We start from the raw sequence: 13,422 nt of genomic DNA, 5'->3' as shown, positions 1-13,422 counted from the left end.
ACAGGAAGTCAGAGTGGAGGGACTTAACACAGGAAGCCAGTGCAACAGGAGTGTGTGTGTGTGTGTGTGTGTGTGTGTGTGTGTGTGTGTGTGTGTGTGTGTGCGCACGCACACACGTACACATGCACTAATGACCTGCCTTTGGCTGACCAGGGTAAGAGAGGTCAGCTAAAACCTGAATGTGAGGAAATCAGCTGGGTAAGCTGACAGGGGTGAGAGGTCACCTGTGCCGGGTGATAATGTGTTCAGTGTGCAACATGCAGCGCCAGCTGGAAAGACGAAACCTTTGTTTCAGTGACTAAACGCTTTTGGTGTGTGCATTTGTGTGTGTTTGTGTGTGTTTGTGTGTGTGTGTTTGTGTGTGTTTGTGTGTGTGTGTGTGCATGTGTGTGCATAAACACATGCACGCGCATGCACACATGCATGTGTGTGTGTGTGTGTCTGCGTGTGCGTGGGTGTGCACGCGCATGTGTGTGTGCGTGTGTTTGTCTGTGTGTGTGTGCACGAGCATGTGTGCGTGTGCGTGCACGCGCATGTGTGTGTGCGTGTGTTTGTCTGTGTGTGTGTGTTTGTTCTCTGCAGCCCCCTCCTTGCCTGACCCTCCCCTCCTCCCTCGGTGTCCGTAGAGAGTCGGGTCTAGAACCTGACACACAACCTTAATTGCAGTAAGTGTGTTTTGTGTAAAAATATCACTGAAACCTGCACCCCTTTCCTGAGCCGTCAATCTACCCCAAATCACTTAGCTCCTAATTTAATAAGCATGGTAGGGATCGTGTTCTGTACCATAAACACCGCCTGGCTTGTGTTACACTGAGAACACGTGTTGTATCCTCATGTTAAGGGCTTTCTCTGCATTACGATGTTGTTGCACAATGTGGGTCTTCTAAAACTGTATTTTGAGCCATGGTGGCAGAAGAGTTAAGTGCCTGTTTCGTAAGTGGAGAGTTGCAGGTTCGAGTCTCTCTCAGTCTGTTGCAGTAGTTGTGTCCTTGGACAAGTCACTGCCATGCACTAATTATATAGGAAGCTCGTACCTATTTGATTATCTAAATCCAAGTGGCGACTTTTTTGGGCAGGCGGTGTAGTTTTCCTGTAGAAGATGACTTGTTCAGTGGACTTCGGGCCCCTTTAAAATGTGTTTATGTGCAAAAGTTATAAATGATTACAGTTGTACCTGTTTTAGATCGCTGCCTGAGTTAATCTAAATACGGTTTGCATCCTGCAGACCTGATGAGCTAACAGCTGCATTGCTGCACAGCTCCAGTCGCCTACATTTCATATTTATGTATCTGACAGACACTTTAATCCAAAGTGTCTTACAAACTGAGACATTTTATATTGCTCATGCAATATTATTTCAGAAACACCACCAACATGTTGTGTTATCGGGGGAATCGAAGCATAAATATCACCAAAAGCAGCAAAGTGTAGTCTTCTGGGATAGCTGTGTGCAGGTTTACAAAATATCATTATAATAGAATTTTAAGAGACTGGAGCTTTAAAACAGCAGCTATCCACGTTGGTCTTGGCAGCCTAGCCGTTAGCACATCAGTCCTGATGGAAGGACACTTGATTAACATGCTTCATGCAATCTGTTGTTACTCACGGGCAACAGCACAGCCGAAGAGCCGGGCATGGTGGGGTCTGGCAGAGTTCCAGGCATGGAGGCTGGCAGAGGCTGTCTCTGTCTGTTTCGTAGGTGCAGCAGAGAGGACAGGGAGCCGGGGACGGGCCTGACAGGAAACACACATCAGTGGTCAGCACACTTGTTTAGTCATGTGCAAATGTTTGTCAAACACATTGGTATTAATAACAAAGATAATAATGTTCAGTGCCATGTTCTAACAAATATATATCGATTTTTATACAATCATATCTAAGATGTGAAAGAAACCGTGTGTTGTGATGGCATAGGGCAACGAGCCGAGCAGAGACGGTATGGAATTACAGGCAAGATGAGCAAATATTCTACTAGTTGGCACAAAGGGTGTGTTGTTGCAGAATTCAAAGAGAATTTATTTCTAATTTACTTTACTAATAAGCAAAAGATGCATGACATTCTCATGAATAACACAAAAAGTATGCGACTTTTAATCGTTTGCAAGAAATCTAATGGTTTGCACAACATTTTGTAAATGATCCAGGATGTTAACAAGTAATGTAACACTGACGAGATTTGTTGTGTTTTTACATCATTTATGATTGCTAAAAATGTTTCTGCATCTAAAGTCGTCTATTGCTTTGTGCATCCACGCGTTTCACTTCAGTTTTCAAAATTCTGTTATTGTAGTTTATAGATTTGCTGAATCCACAACGTCGGAATAGAAAGAACCGTGAGTAGTCCTAGATCAAGTTTAAACTAGAGAGATGCAGGCGGGGAGGCTGATGAATATTGTTGTCAGGGACAGAGTCAAATTTTTAACAACCACATGAAATGAAAGTGGAAAAAAGTCACGTTCAGGACCCTGTTACTACGAACACCGAGCTGCACGCAGGCATAGCTGCCTTCTACCCAGACTAAAAATGGCACTTGCTGCACGCTTATTTAACAGCCTGCAGAAGAAGAATCGATAACTCCAGTTATCAGCATCACCAGGGTGAGTACTGGAGCTCACCACTCCATACAGCTCAGTATCCCCGAGCATCATAAACCTGGTACGAGCATTTATGTTAGCTGTGCTGAACAAATTCATGGGATCATCATAAACGGGTTCATCACACTAGTGAGAAGTAAAGGAGTGACGGCCAAATCACCAGAGCTAATGGTCTCCCACCTGAATAAACACCTGTATTTGTACAGGCCTATGTGCATTTATGCTGCAGGCATTTTAGAGTGCTACACACACACAAACACACACACACACACACACACACACACACACACACACACACACACACACACACACACACACACACACACACACACACACACACACAGGACCATTACCTTCCTGGCTGTGTGTCATTCCTGTCTAACATCCTAATTGTTCACAATCACACTCGTTTAATGACACGTCTGACTCCTGAGCAGCGCTGCTAGTCCAGACATTGACACGTGGCTAAAGCCAGGAGATGACGAGGTCTGTAGTGGAGCTGTACCGCTGCATCCACACAACCGTATTTATATCACATTTATGCAGACATAAGTTGTTTTCTTTTTTCTCAGCATTTTAAATTAAGGAACAGTAATGGAAACATTTTCTTCCATTTGGCATGTTTTACCTGTGCTGTCCTACAGCTTCATTAATGCTAAAGGCCTAAAAGTGAAGGCTTCCTCCGGTGGTCTAGTCTCATTTACACTTCACTCATGGATGGAGAGTTGCCACAGTCACAAAGGCAGACAGGGCAGACACGGGTATGTCAGGCTTCTGCTTTGTGGAGAAGAAAGCCTCCTTTGAAGCATTTACAGGTTGTGCTTCTGCACCTGTCTGTTAGAATAGCTAAAGCAAAGTGTGTGTCTGTCACCACGGCACACACCAAAACACAACCTGCTGATCCGGTGGAGGGAAAAACAACACGGCTGTGTGACAGCACTTCCTCTGAGGATTAACCCACTGCTGACTCTGCTGATTCGTTAAGATGTGAATGAAAGGGATGGCAGGACCTAACACAGTCCATGTGGACGCACTGAGTTTGGTGCTGACAGACAGCTCTTGTCTTTAATTGTTCATCAGAAATGTCTCTAGCAAACAGAATCATTTCTGAAACCATTTTAAACATTTTTCACTTAAACTTGTCATTGTTTGACTTAATGATTTAAAAATTGTGTGTGTGTGCACGTGTGCGTGCATGTGAGTGTGTGCGCATGTGTGATTGTGTGTGTGTGTGTGCATGTGTGTGTGCATGCGTGCGTGCATGTGCGTGCGTGCGCATGTGTGATTGTGTGTGTGTGTGTGCATGTGTGTGTGCATGCGTGCGTGCATGTGCGTGCGTGCATGTGCGTGCATATAATAATATTAATAATAATAATAATAATGCAATGAACTTATATAGCGCTTTTCTAGACCCCCAAAGATGCTTTCACACACTCTCACATTCACACACTGCTAGTGATGGTAAGCTACTTGTAGCCACAGCCGCCCTGGGGAGGTCTGACAGAGGCGAGGCTGCCATTTGGCGCCGTCGGCCCCTCTGACCACCACTAACACACATAAGTGTGTGTGTGTGTGTGTGTGAGAGAGGGTGTGTGTGTGTGTGTGTGTGCATGTGTGTGCGTGTGCGCGCATGTGCATGCGTGTGTGTGTGTGTGTGTGTGTGTGTGTGTGTGTGATGGTAACAGCCCGAGCTGTGGGCCTCAGGGGGAGCAGGTAGACACCGTACTCCTGACCTGCTGTTCTCACATTGCTGAGTGCCTCACACTCTCAGCCCAGCTCTCTTCCAGAATCCCCGCCCAATACCCAGCACCGTACCACTACCCCCACCCTGCTTGACTCCACTATGACATCATTACTAGATCTTCTTCCCTCCATGAATCCCTCGTTTACTTTTTGTTTTGCTCTCTTGTTGCAGAGTCAATTTTCTAAGTCGTTCTGGTATTTTCCATCCACTGGAGCAGAAATGACAACCGCCCTTTGTTCTGCTAATCCTGTATAACTCTCTCCTGGACCTCTTAGGATGCCCATACTTCAGTCTACACACACACACACATTGAGTTTTACTGTCCCAGTCCCCGACTGCAGCTCGAGTTTAAGGACCTGAACACAAGAGGCTTGGCTGTCATCCAAGACAAGCGAGAGGAGGAGAGGTGCAGTCAGTCCACCGACTCACGTCCTTCCCTTCTTGACTCTGCTCCAGCAATGATGTAATGCTCCCTGGCTTTTCGCCCTCCCCCCACCCAGTGCCTCCATACCCCTTGATTTCATCCCTCCCTCTTCTCCTCTCACTTTTCCCTCTCTTTCTCTCCTCGACACATCCAACATCACTCCAATGGCTGTGCAGTGGGTGAAGTCACTGCAAGCTCTGGGTAGACTTTGCAGCAGCTAAAAACTTTTGAACGTAACCAAAACAGCCCAGGGCCCCGCTCCAGACGTTTGGGAGATGGTGGTGCGATCTCCATGGGAACAGAGGTAAACAGAGCAAGAAACAAGGGCCTCAAACAGCTTGCAGCTGCCTGGCTCTCTGAGTAAACACTGCACAGGACCTGCCCCTGATTTACTGCCTTTAATCACTGGTGGGAGGAGAGTGCCATGGGGTTTGGACTGAGGAAATAATACGAATCTGATCAAATAAATCAGGCGTAATGGGCTACGACACAGGCTGACTTTTATTAGCGTGATGGATGTAAAGGTGCTTCACCAGAATGGGGTGTCCTAGCGTTAGGGAGCCTGAAGTTGAGTAAATCCATGTTGAAGTACGATCAATGAAGAGTTGGTAATAATACTGAATCAATGAGTTGTTTATTAACTAAAATGTGTTCTTCTGACTCTCTGTGTGTGATTGAGTGAGGAAAACAAGGATGAGCATGTCGCTGCAGCTCAACCAGCAGTAATAATTCACTTCTTAACCTGGCGTCTGTCATCACCGGGTCTGCAACAGCTGGCACACAGCTTCTCCCACTATTTACATTCCATCGTTGCTGCTTTCCATTGGAAACTTCATGACTTATCTGTCAACTTTTTTGTCTTGGTTCATGTTATCGCAGTAAATATTTCCTTCATTATCCCCGCCTTCATCCAAACATGATGTACGCTTTCCTTTCATGCCTTCTGGCCTCCCATCCACCCAACCCCTCATCCTGGATAAATGCCCCTCTTCTTTTACTCTCCTCCACCTACCTGATGCTGCACTTCCTCTCCTCCATCCACCTTTGATCCCATTTTTCCTCCTCTAGGTCTTTCTCTGATCCCTCCCTCTTTCATGCATTTCCCCAGATTGTGATCCCTGCGCTCGCCGAAGCTGCGAGGCACATCCCTGTGTGTGAGTTGCTTGAGCAGGAGCCTGCATGTGTGGTGGCCCCGGGGCAGGGATGACACAGACCCGCTGGAATGAGAGGGAACAGAGTCTGGGCGTTCCTCTACAAACGCACTACTAAACCCACTGCAGTACACAATGAGCTCATCTTAATTCAGGTCAGATGTACATCCTGCTTTGTCCTATTCGTTTTTTTCTCTACTTCCGTTTTTGCAACTGACAACTTTCTATGCGACTGTCTACCTGTTATAAAAACTAAAGTAATAAACATAAAGATTATTTTCTAACTGTAAATACCTCAAACCTTTCAGCTGAGGGACCCAAACCCTTACATTTCCAGGACTGACTCCTCTTATTATCACCACTGCCCAGTGTTGGGAGTAACGCCGTTTAAGTATAACGGCGTTCTTTTACAGGTAACGCAAAAATCTAATTAATTACTTTTCCCGCCGTTGCAACGCCGTTACCGTTACTGGGGACGGAAGGTTGTGCGTTACTATGTGCTTGTCGAACGTTGAGCAGCAGTGTGAGGCTTTCTGACCGCCACACTTCAGCTGCAGCCAGGGAGAGAGAGGTGTCGGTAACGCACTTACAAACACGATGATGATTGGCCGGGTGGGCAGAGACCCTCACTGTCTCAGTCACCGCATTCTGTAGACACAACAGAGCAGTGATGGGAATAACACCGTTTAAAATAATCGCGTTAATAAAAAAAAAATTCTTTTGGTAACGAGTAAACTAATTATTTACCGTCTTCTTTTATCAAAACCTTGTTTCTGTTACTGATAAGGAAATGCGTGCGTTAAGCAGCGCGGTGTGTTGAAGCTGTCATCAGCTGATCAGGAGCTAAAGAGGTAGATGTTTTCATCCAAGCGCATCACGGCCGTGAAGAACGAGGAAGACGTGATGAATATCTACGGCTGCAGGTGTGGATCTGCAGCCGTGACCTTCTTAGCGTGACAGCAGGACATCCCGAAGGTCCGCTCACCTGTTCACCGCTCAGACGTCCTGATCTTCTACCTTCCTAGATCATCCAGCTGTAACCTGTTTCTGATCATGTCTTTAGTCCCGCTGTAACACTGATGCATCAGTCTCAGACGTCATGGAGCTCAGGTGTTATCAGAACTTCTGTCCTGTCCTTGTGTCACCAGTTACAGCTGCTGGTGGTCCAACGGTGAGGGGGGGGGGAGTCTTGGCCCACTTTAGGCCCCTCAGTATCAACTGAGCAAAATGCCTTAACTGTTGTTGTTACAGTCTTTGTGCAAAACAGAAGTAGCCTTGATGTTAGTCGTGCAATACAAAATCGCACGACTGGGCACTGAACGTTACGGTCTCTGTTGCTGCTGGCTCTTGGCCAGATGGCCGTTGTAAATGAAAATGAGTTCTCAATCGACCCGTCTGGTTAAAGTCAATAAAAAAGGCACAAAAATCTTATATGGCAGAGATCATGTGAAGGAGATGTTGATGAAAACTTTTACTTTACACATTTAGCTCATCAGTTATTGCAAACATTCATCGGATTGTTGTTCTCTGCAGAGCGATGAGGTATGAAACCCTTCTGGGAAGACAGCATGAGGGACGGCGTGCTTGTGCGACTTCCCTTATGGGCAAGACAAGGACCGCCAGTAGCTGGGTGACTGAGGTGTGAAATATGGTGTGCATTTAAAGAAGCATGGGAAACAAAACCACGTACAGACTTCCTGAGACACTGCATGCAACGCACCCCGGGTGCAACATCCCCAATGTCACAAGCAGAGAGAACAACACCAACAAGATTTCTCACTCCAGTTGTTTGCTTTTAAGAACAGGCCTTTAGGCAACAATGAGCTGATATCAGCTTACATCTAAAATAGAGCCAAGTCCTGAAAACATATTTAAAATGTTTGGCCACAAAAACTAAACTCTGCTTGACATGAGCAACAAGTGGTTGTAAAGTGTTGCTTTTTATGTTGGCACCGACGAGAAATGATAAATCACCTGTATCTAGTCATCAACTCAACACGACCTCCACTCAGCCACTAGCGTGTCCTCACTACATACTACCTGCTGCCATCAGGAGGAAGTCCACTTACTAACTTCAGAGAAAAAAGTGAGAGTTAACACTGAATAATTACATTTACCTTCCCTTCACATAAATATGGCTTAGATGACAAAATAGCAGATAAGTGAAATGGTGGCATCGACGGGTCGTCTCCATGTGGTGTTGTTGTTCTGCTCAGCACCTGAACCGGGTTCATTCACTGTGCTGGTTGAAATCACCCGCTTTTGTTGCTGAGCAGAACAACGACACGACATGGAGACGACCCGTCGATGCCACAATTTCACTTCTCTGTAAAATAGCACGTGTATTACAAACAACACAAACTAAGAACTTACAAGTGTCATTATCATAAAAAACTCAAGACAGTTTCCCAAGACAGCTGTTTTCCACTGGACTCTGCTATGTAATGGAAACAATTGGACTAAATGACTCTATGGAGCCAAAGAATGTCATATTTAATGTCTCCTCCCCACGCCCATCTCCCCCATTTCTCTGCTTCCTGCAAGTCAGAAGGTGGAGGTTGTGTCACACATAGCTGGCTGTCCAGCACGTTTAACGCTGACATTACTCAGCACCAGATGTTTATGATCAAACAGCAGAGGGCATTCAGAACAGCTGAACGCCGCTTCCCTTTGTGTGATAATGACAGCTGTGACATTAGGAGCTGCAGGTTATTTTCTTTGCTCGGTTTCAACGCTGGTTTGTGTCGAAGGCCTCGTCTGAGGACTGGAAGCAGAGGAAGGTAAGGAATAGAGGTGGTAACGAGAGGGGTCTGCACGTCTCACAGCTGCAAGGCCAGCTCAGAGTAAATGGAAAACCAAACCTAATTGATTCCTGCCTCAGAGCGCTTTGAGGAGCAACAACAATGACTTGTTGTCCTAATTTATCGGATGCTGCACGCTCACCGCTACAGAGGAACACAAACATGGAGGCACGGCTGAGATCCAGCTGGTTTTGCTGTCCTTTGTGACAAAGCACAACATGTGGAGTGTTTCAGGTGAATTATAGCTGTTTCTCAATCTTTCAGTCATTATGATTGAAACTAAACCAGATAAAACATACTTTAGACATACAGTGTCACGGCTGCCAGCCTTGAGTGAAGAGCAGGAGCCAGGATCACCCTGCCCTAGTGATCAGCCTGACTCCGCCCCTCCTCCTCCTCTCTCCCGGGCTGCTGAGGAGCACAGCTGAGCTGCATCGCCTTGATCACCAACACCTGCATAAAAGGGCTGTGCCTTCAGCAGTCTGGGAGGCAGCAGTGCAGGGGTTCTGCTGGCCTCCCGCTTTAGTTTGGGTTCAACCCCTTTCGTTTGGATTTGTTTGGATGAGTTTGAAACGTTGGTAGTTTGGAACGTTGGTAGTTTGGAACGTTGGTAGTTTGGAGCGTTGGTAGTTTGGAACGTTGGTAGTTTGGAACGTTGGTAGTTTGAAACGTTGGTAGTTTGGAACGTTGGTAGTTTGGAACGTTGGTAGTTTGGAACGTTGGTAGTTCTAACTCTTAGTGATAAGTTTTTTGGAGGATCCAGTGGGATCTCTTAGCAGTTTGATTTTAAGGTTAACTTGGTTTGGTGCAATTTTATTGACTTCGGTTTTAAACGCCTTCAGTTTGGTAAAGCTTTTAAAATAAGTGTTACCGGGTGTTTTAGGTCAATAGATTGTTTTGGAACTTTTATCAACTTCGGGATTTTAACACACCTTCTGTTCGGTTAAGCTTTTAACAAGTTTTGACCAGGTGTTTTTATAGTTGATAATTAGTTGTGATGTTGACCCTTTAGAGACCTCTGTTTACTCTTTTTTTTTTAGAACCTTTTTCAGCAATAAAACCATTTTAATATCCACCGTCCAGTTCTTATGTTAACCCCATCCTTCACATTTTAACAACACATGTCAGGGACTCCACTCTTTGATGTGAAATTTTCAAGCTCGGTGTGGTTTTGTGAGAATCAGTTTTATTCATGTGTCAGGATTCCACAGCAGAGCTTCTGCAGGTCCAGGATCAGCAGCTCGGACGGTTCCTCAGAGAAGAGCTTGTAACTTTTCTACTCTGTTACTATTACCCATTCTTTCCACCGCAGCCGTCAGCAGCACGTTACTGCAGCAGCACGTCATAGCTGCTGATAGGAACCGCTGTGGTCAACAGAACCTTTTCCACCGGAGCCGTCAGCAGCGCGAGTCGGCCGCGTCTCAGGAGCAGCGTGTCGCGGCCCTTACGCCTCTGAAACGGGTCAAGTTCGACATTTTTGGGGACGGAAAGTCAGGAAATCAGATGCAGAAACGGAGCGAAGCTCCCGAGATTTTCAGAATAAAGAAACGTACTGCCTTCCGGTTGCTTTACTTTAAAAAAACGTTACCAACTGTGCGGCCCCATGAGAAGTTATCACGTAGCTAGCGGTCTCCTTTGTTTTTCAGGTCCGTATTGGCGATTATAAAACGGACAGAACATAAAACACAAAACTTTTGGAGCCACGTTGTAATTTTCTCCTGCTTGTTGTTGTGTTTACTGATGAAGCCACTCGTGTGACTTCGTGCTCGGTCGGTGACAGCTGCTCCCCTGCTGCTTCGCATCTCGTGGGAAGAGCCAAGCAGCAGCTTACGCGAGCAAGACGCGCTGCTGCAGCAATGTGCTGCTGATGGAAAGAAGGGGCCAAGCTCAGATTTTCAATTTGTAAGAACCCCAGTGTCTCTCTGAAGCTGTGGGGAGAGGTAGAGGGCCTTTGCTGCAGTAAGGAGTCTGTAATGCCAGGTAAACTCAGGTGAAGCAGGTCCAGGAACGTCTCGGTTACTGCCAGTGATTGCTGCTCCTCCGAGGGGATGAAATTCCATCCCTGTGCTCAACAAAGAGCCTGACAAGATGTCAGTCTAGCTTAGTGATGGGCCTCCCATCTAATATTCACCAGTTCCTTAAGCTGTAAGTCTACACAGGACAGCTTCAGCACAGGGCCATCTCAATGTCTAGCAAACCTACCACAGGCCTGGTTTACAGCGACAGAGCCCTGGCACGAGTGTGGAGGTGGATGAGGTGAGGGGAGGGATTAGGTCAGCTGGGGGAACTCATGAGGGACATAATCATTTCATAAGTTCCCCAAGAATCAATTTTAGGCCCAACATTTTTTATCCGTACATGCACATGTCAGAAGACATGCCATTGATTTTCACCGCTATGCTGATGACACGCAGCTTTACATTGCCGTGCCCCCTGATGACGTCGAACCAGCACGCTTACTTTCAAACTGTAGTTTAGATATAAAGTCACGGATGGCAGAAGTTTTTACAGCTCAACCAGACAAACGGAAGTTTTAATGATCGGTCTTGAATACAAGAGAGCGACAAAAGATCGTTTAGGCAGAACAACAAAATTTCAAACCTTCTCAATGTGTGAGAAATCTGGGCGTCCTTATCAGAAATACAACCAAACCAGGATTTTATCACCTTAAAAACATAGCCAGGCTTCGCCCATTTCTCTCTCTTGCCAGCGCAGAGGTGTTAATGCATGCTTTCATTTCAAGTAGATTAGATTATTGCATTGCACTGGTCTACCCAAAAAGAGTGTTCCTAGCCCACGGCTACTCCAGAAATCAGCAGCACGTGTGTTGACCAGGACCAGAGGGCGGGAACATTTTACACCAGTTCTAAAACCTCTGCATTGGCTCCTTGTACATTTTAGGATTGATTTTAAGGTTCTTTTAGTCCATGGTCTTGGACCTTCTTTGGACCGCGTCCCCTGAGGTCCTACGGGTCTTTAGTCATCCCAAAAGTTAGGAACAAAACATACGGCGAAGCCTCATTTTCCTACTCTGGCCCTCGTCTGCCGGAGAACCTCAGGGCTGCTGAAAGTGTTGATGTTTTGAAAATGAGGCTCAAGACCTTTCTATTTGGCTTGGCTTTTACATGATTGATTCAAACTATTTTTAGCTGATTTTTTTTCTTATTCTAAGTGTTTTTAACTTCAGTGTTGAGATGTTTGTTTTTGTTGTTTTCAGGGTGTGTGCTGAGTGTTTGAATTGGTCGTGTCATTTTGATGCGCTAAAGCTGTGTTTCTAATCCGTGTACATTGTTTTCTTTTTTATGTAAAGCACTTAGTGCTGATTATTTTCATGCTAAGTGCTCTACAAATAAAATTTGATAAGTTCTGGATAAGAGTCTACTAACAAATTACGAGTGAAACTCACAGAGGGATGATGAAGCAGAAGAACACCACAGATTTTGAATCAGAGAAGCAGCACCCTGAGGCGGTCCACATTCCCATACATTGAAAAGAACATGAAATGCTAAACTCTAGTAAAAGCAGCCATGGCTGAGGCTTCAACAATGACCTCATCCAGTCCTCTGGGACGTTATTTGGCATGCTGTGCTGTGGGACAATACTAAATGAACAGCAAAACATGAATTACTGGCCCCAAATACTCGTCTCTAAATGTAACTAAACACTGAGATTACCTCAGGGACCATGGGGGGAGGACAGCTGGCATGAACACAAAGAGGCCAGGCTTGGCTGAAAGCTGCCCCTGAGACGGGGGCACACTCGAGGTGAGAGGACAAAATCTGCTACTTGTCAGATAAACTGAAGTCCGTCAGAAATGATCAGCAGCTGAGGAATAAAGTAGGAACACGCAGCAGCAGTACTCTGCTCTGCGGCCGCTCTTCACACGACAAAAGCTGCTTTTCTCAACAGGTTTCTGAGTGGCTCACTCACCCTATCTGTCTGTTTGTGGAAGGAGCCTGAGTGATAACGGAGCTGGACTGAGGAGACGGCAGGGCCTGCTGGATCACTATGCTGGTATCATGACTGGCCATCCGTGAGTGGGGGTGCTGGTGCTGGCCTTGGCCCGCTTGGCCGTGCAGTGAGATGTTCTGCAGAGAGGAAAAGAGGAGCAAGCAGAGAACACGCAGATGATATGTTTGTTGGGATCAGCTTAAATCAAATGAAAACAAATGTGTACAACGTGTTGTTTTTCATTCAGCTTTCCGCTTCCAAGTACTTTTGCTGCTATTCTCTGCATCTTGCCCGCTCCACTCCCACATTGTCTTGCTCTGACTCGCCTCCTGCTGACCTGGCAGAGTCTCCCATCATAAACCACACAGACTGGGCAGACCAGACACGGCTGACCCGAGCACAGACGAGCTCCAGAGACAAACCTCCCAAGACAACAGCTTAGCTGCGCTGCATAACTTCCCAGACGTTAAATAAGCAGTCTGTCTGGTGGTGAACTGAGTAGTACCCATATCTCAGGTGAAGGTGCCTCAGGGCAGATCCAGAACGCATAAATAATGACATGTTTTGACAAATTCTGGTATTTTTTGGACTTTGCTCTCACACAGACACGACACTTGGCCAGTCTGTCTGGTTTTGCCACAGCTAAGGAAAATTTGTCTCTGAGGTCTGGTTTTACTTCTTGGTGGAAATTCGACTCCGCCCCTGAGGAGGTTTTTGAAGTTACAGGTGAAGAACCTGATCCCTATTCTCTTTACTC

The 13,422-nt window shown here is 46.1% G+C and overlaps 1 protein-coding gene across 3 annotated transcripts in view; it reads right to left on the bottom strand.

The window, feature by feature from the left end:
- creb5b (cAMP responsive element binding protein 5b) overlaps window positions 1-13,422 on the bottom strand; it is a 41,993-nt gene that overhangs the window by 18,452 nt on the left and 10,119 nt on the right. For all 3 annotated transcript variants that reach the window (XM_015974974.3, XM_015974973.3, XM_015974976.3), the window contains exons 5-6: window positions 12,645-12,802; window positions 1,607-1,733 (exon numbers count right to left, since the gene is read on the bottom strand). In XM_015974974.3, the coding sequence (XP_015830460.3) occupies window positions 1,607-1,733; window positions 12,645-12,802 (285 nt within the window). The remainder of the gene's footprint in view (window positions 1-1,606; window positions 1,734-12,644; window positions 12,803-13,422) is intronic.

Source organism: Nothobranchius furzeri, chromosome 5, assembly GCF_043380555.1.
Source record: "Nothobranchius furzeri strain GRZ-AD chromosome 5, NfurGRZ-RIMD1, whole genome shotgun sequence".
NCBI lineage: Eukaryota > Metazoa > Chordata > Actinopteri > Cyprinodontiformes > Nothobranchiidae > Nothobranchius > Nothobranchius furzeri.
Note: the sequence above shows the minus strand (reverse complement) of the source record. Positions and strands in the feature narration are given on the sequence as shown.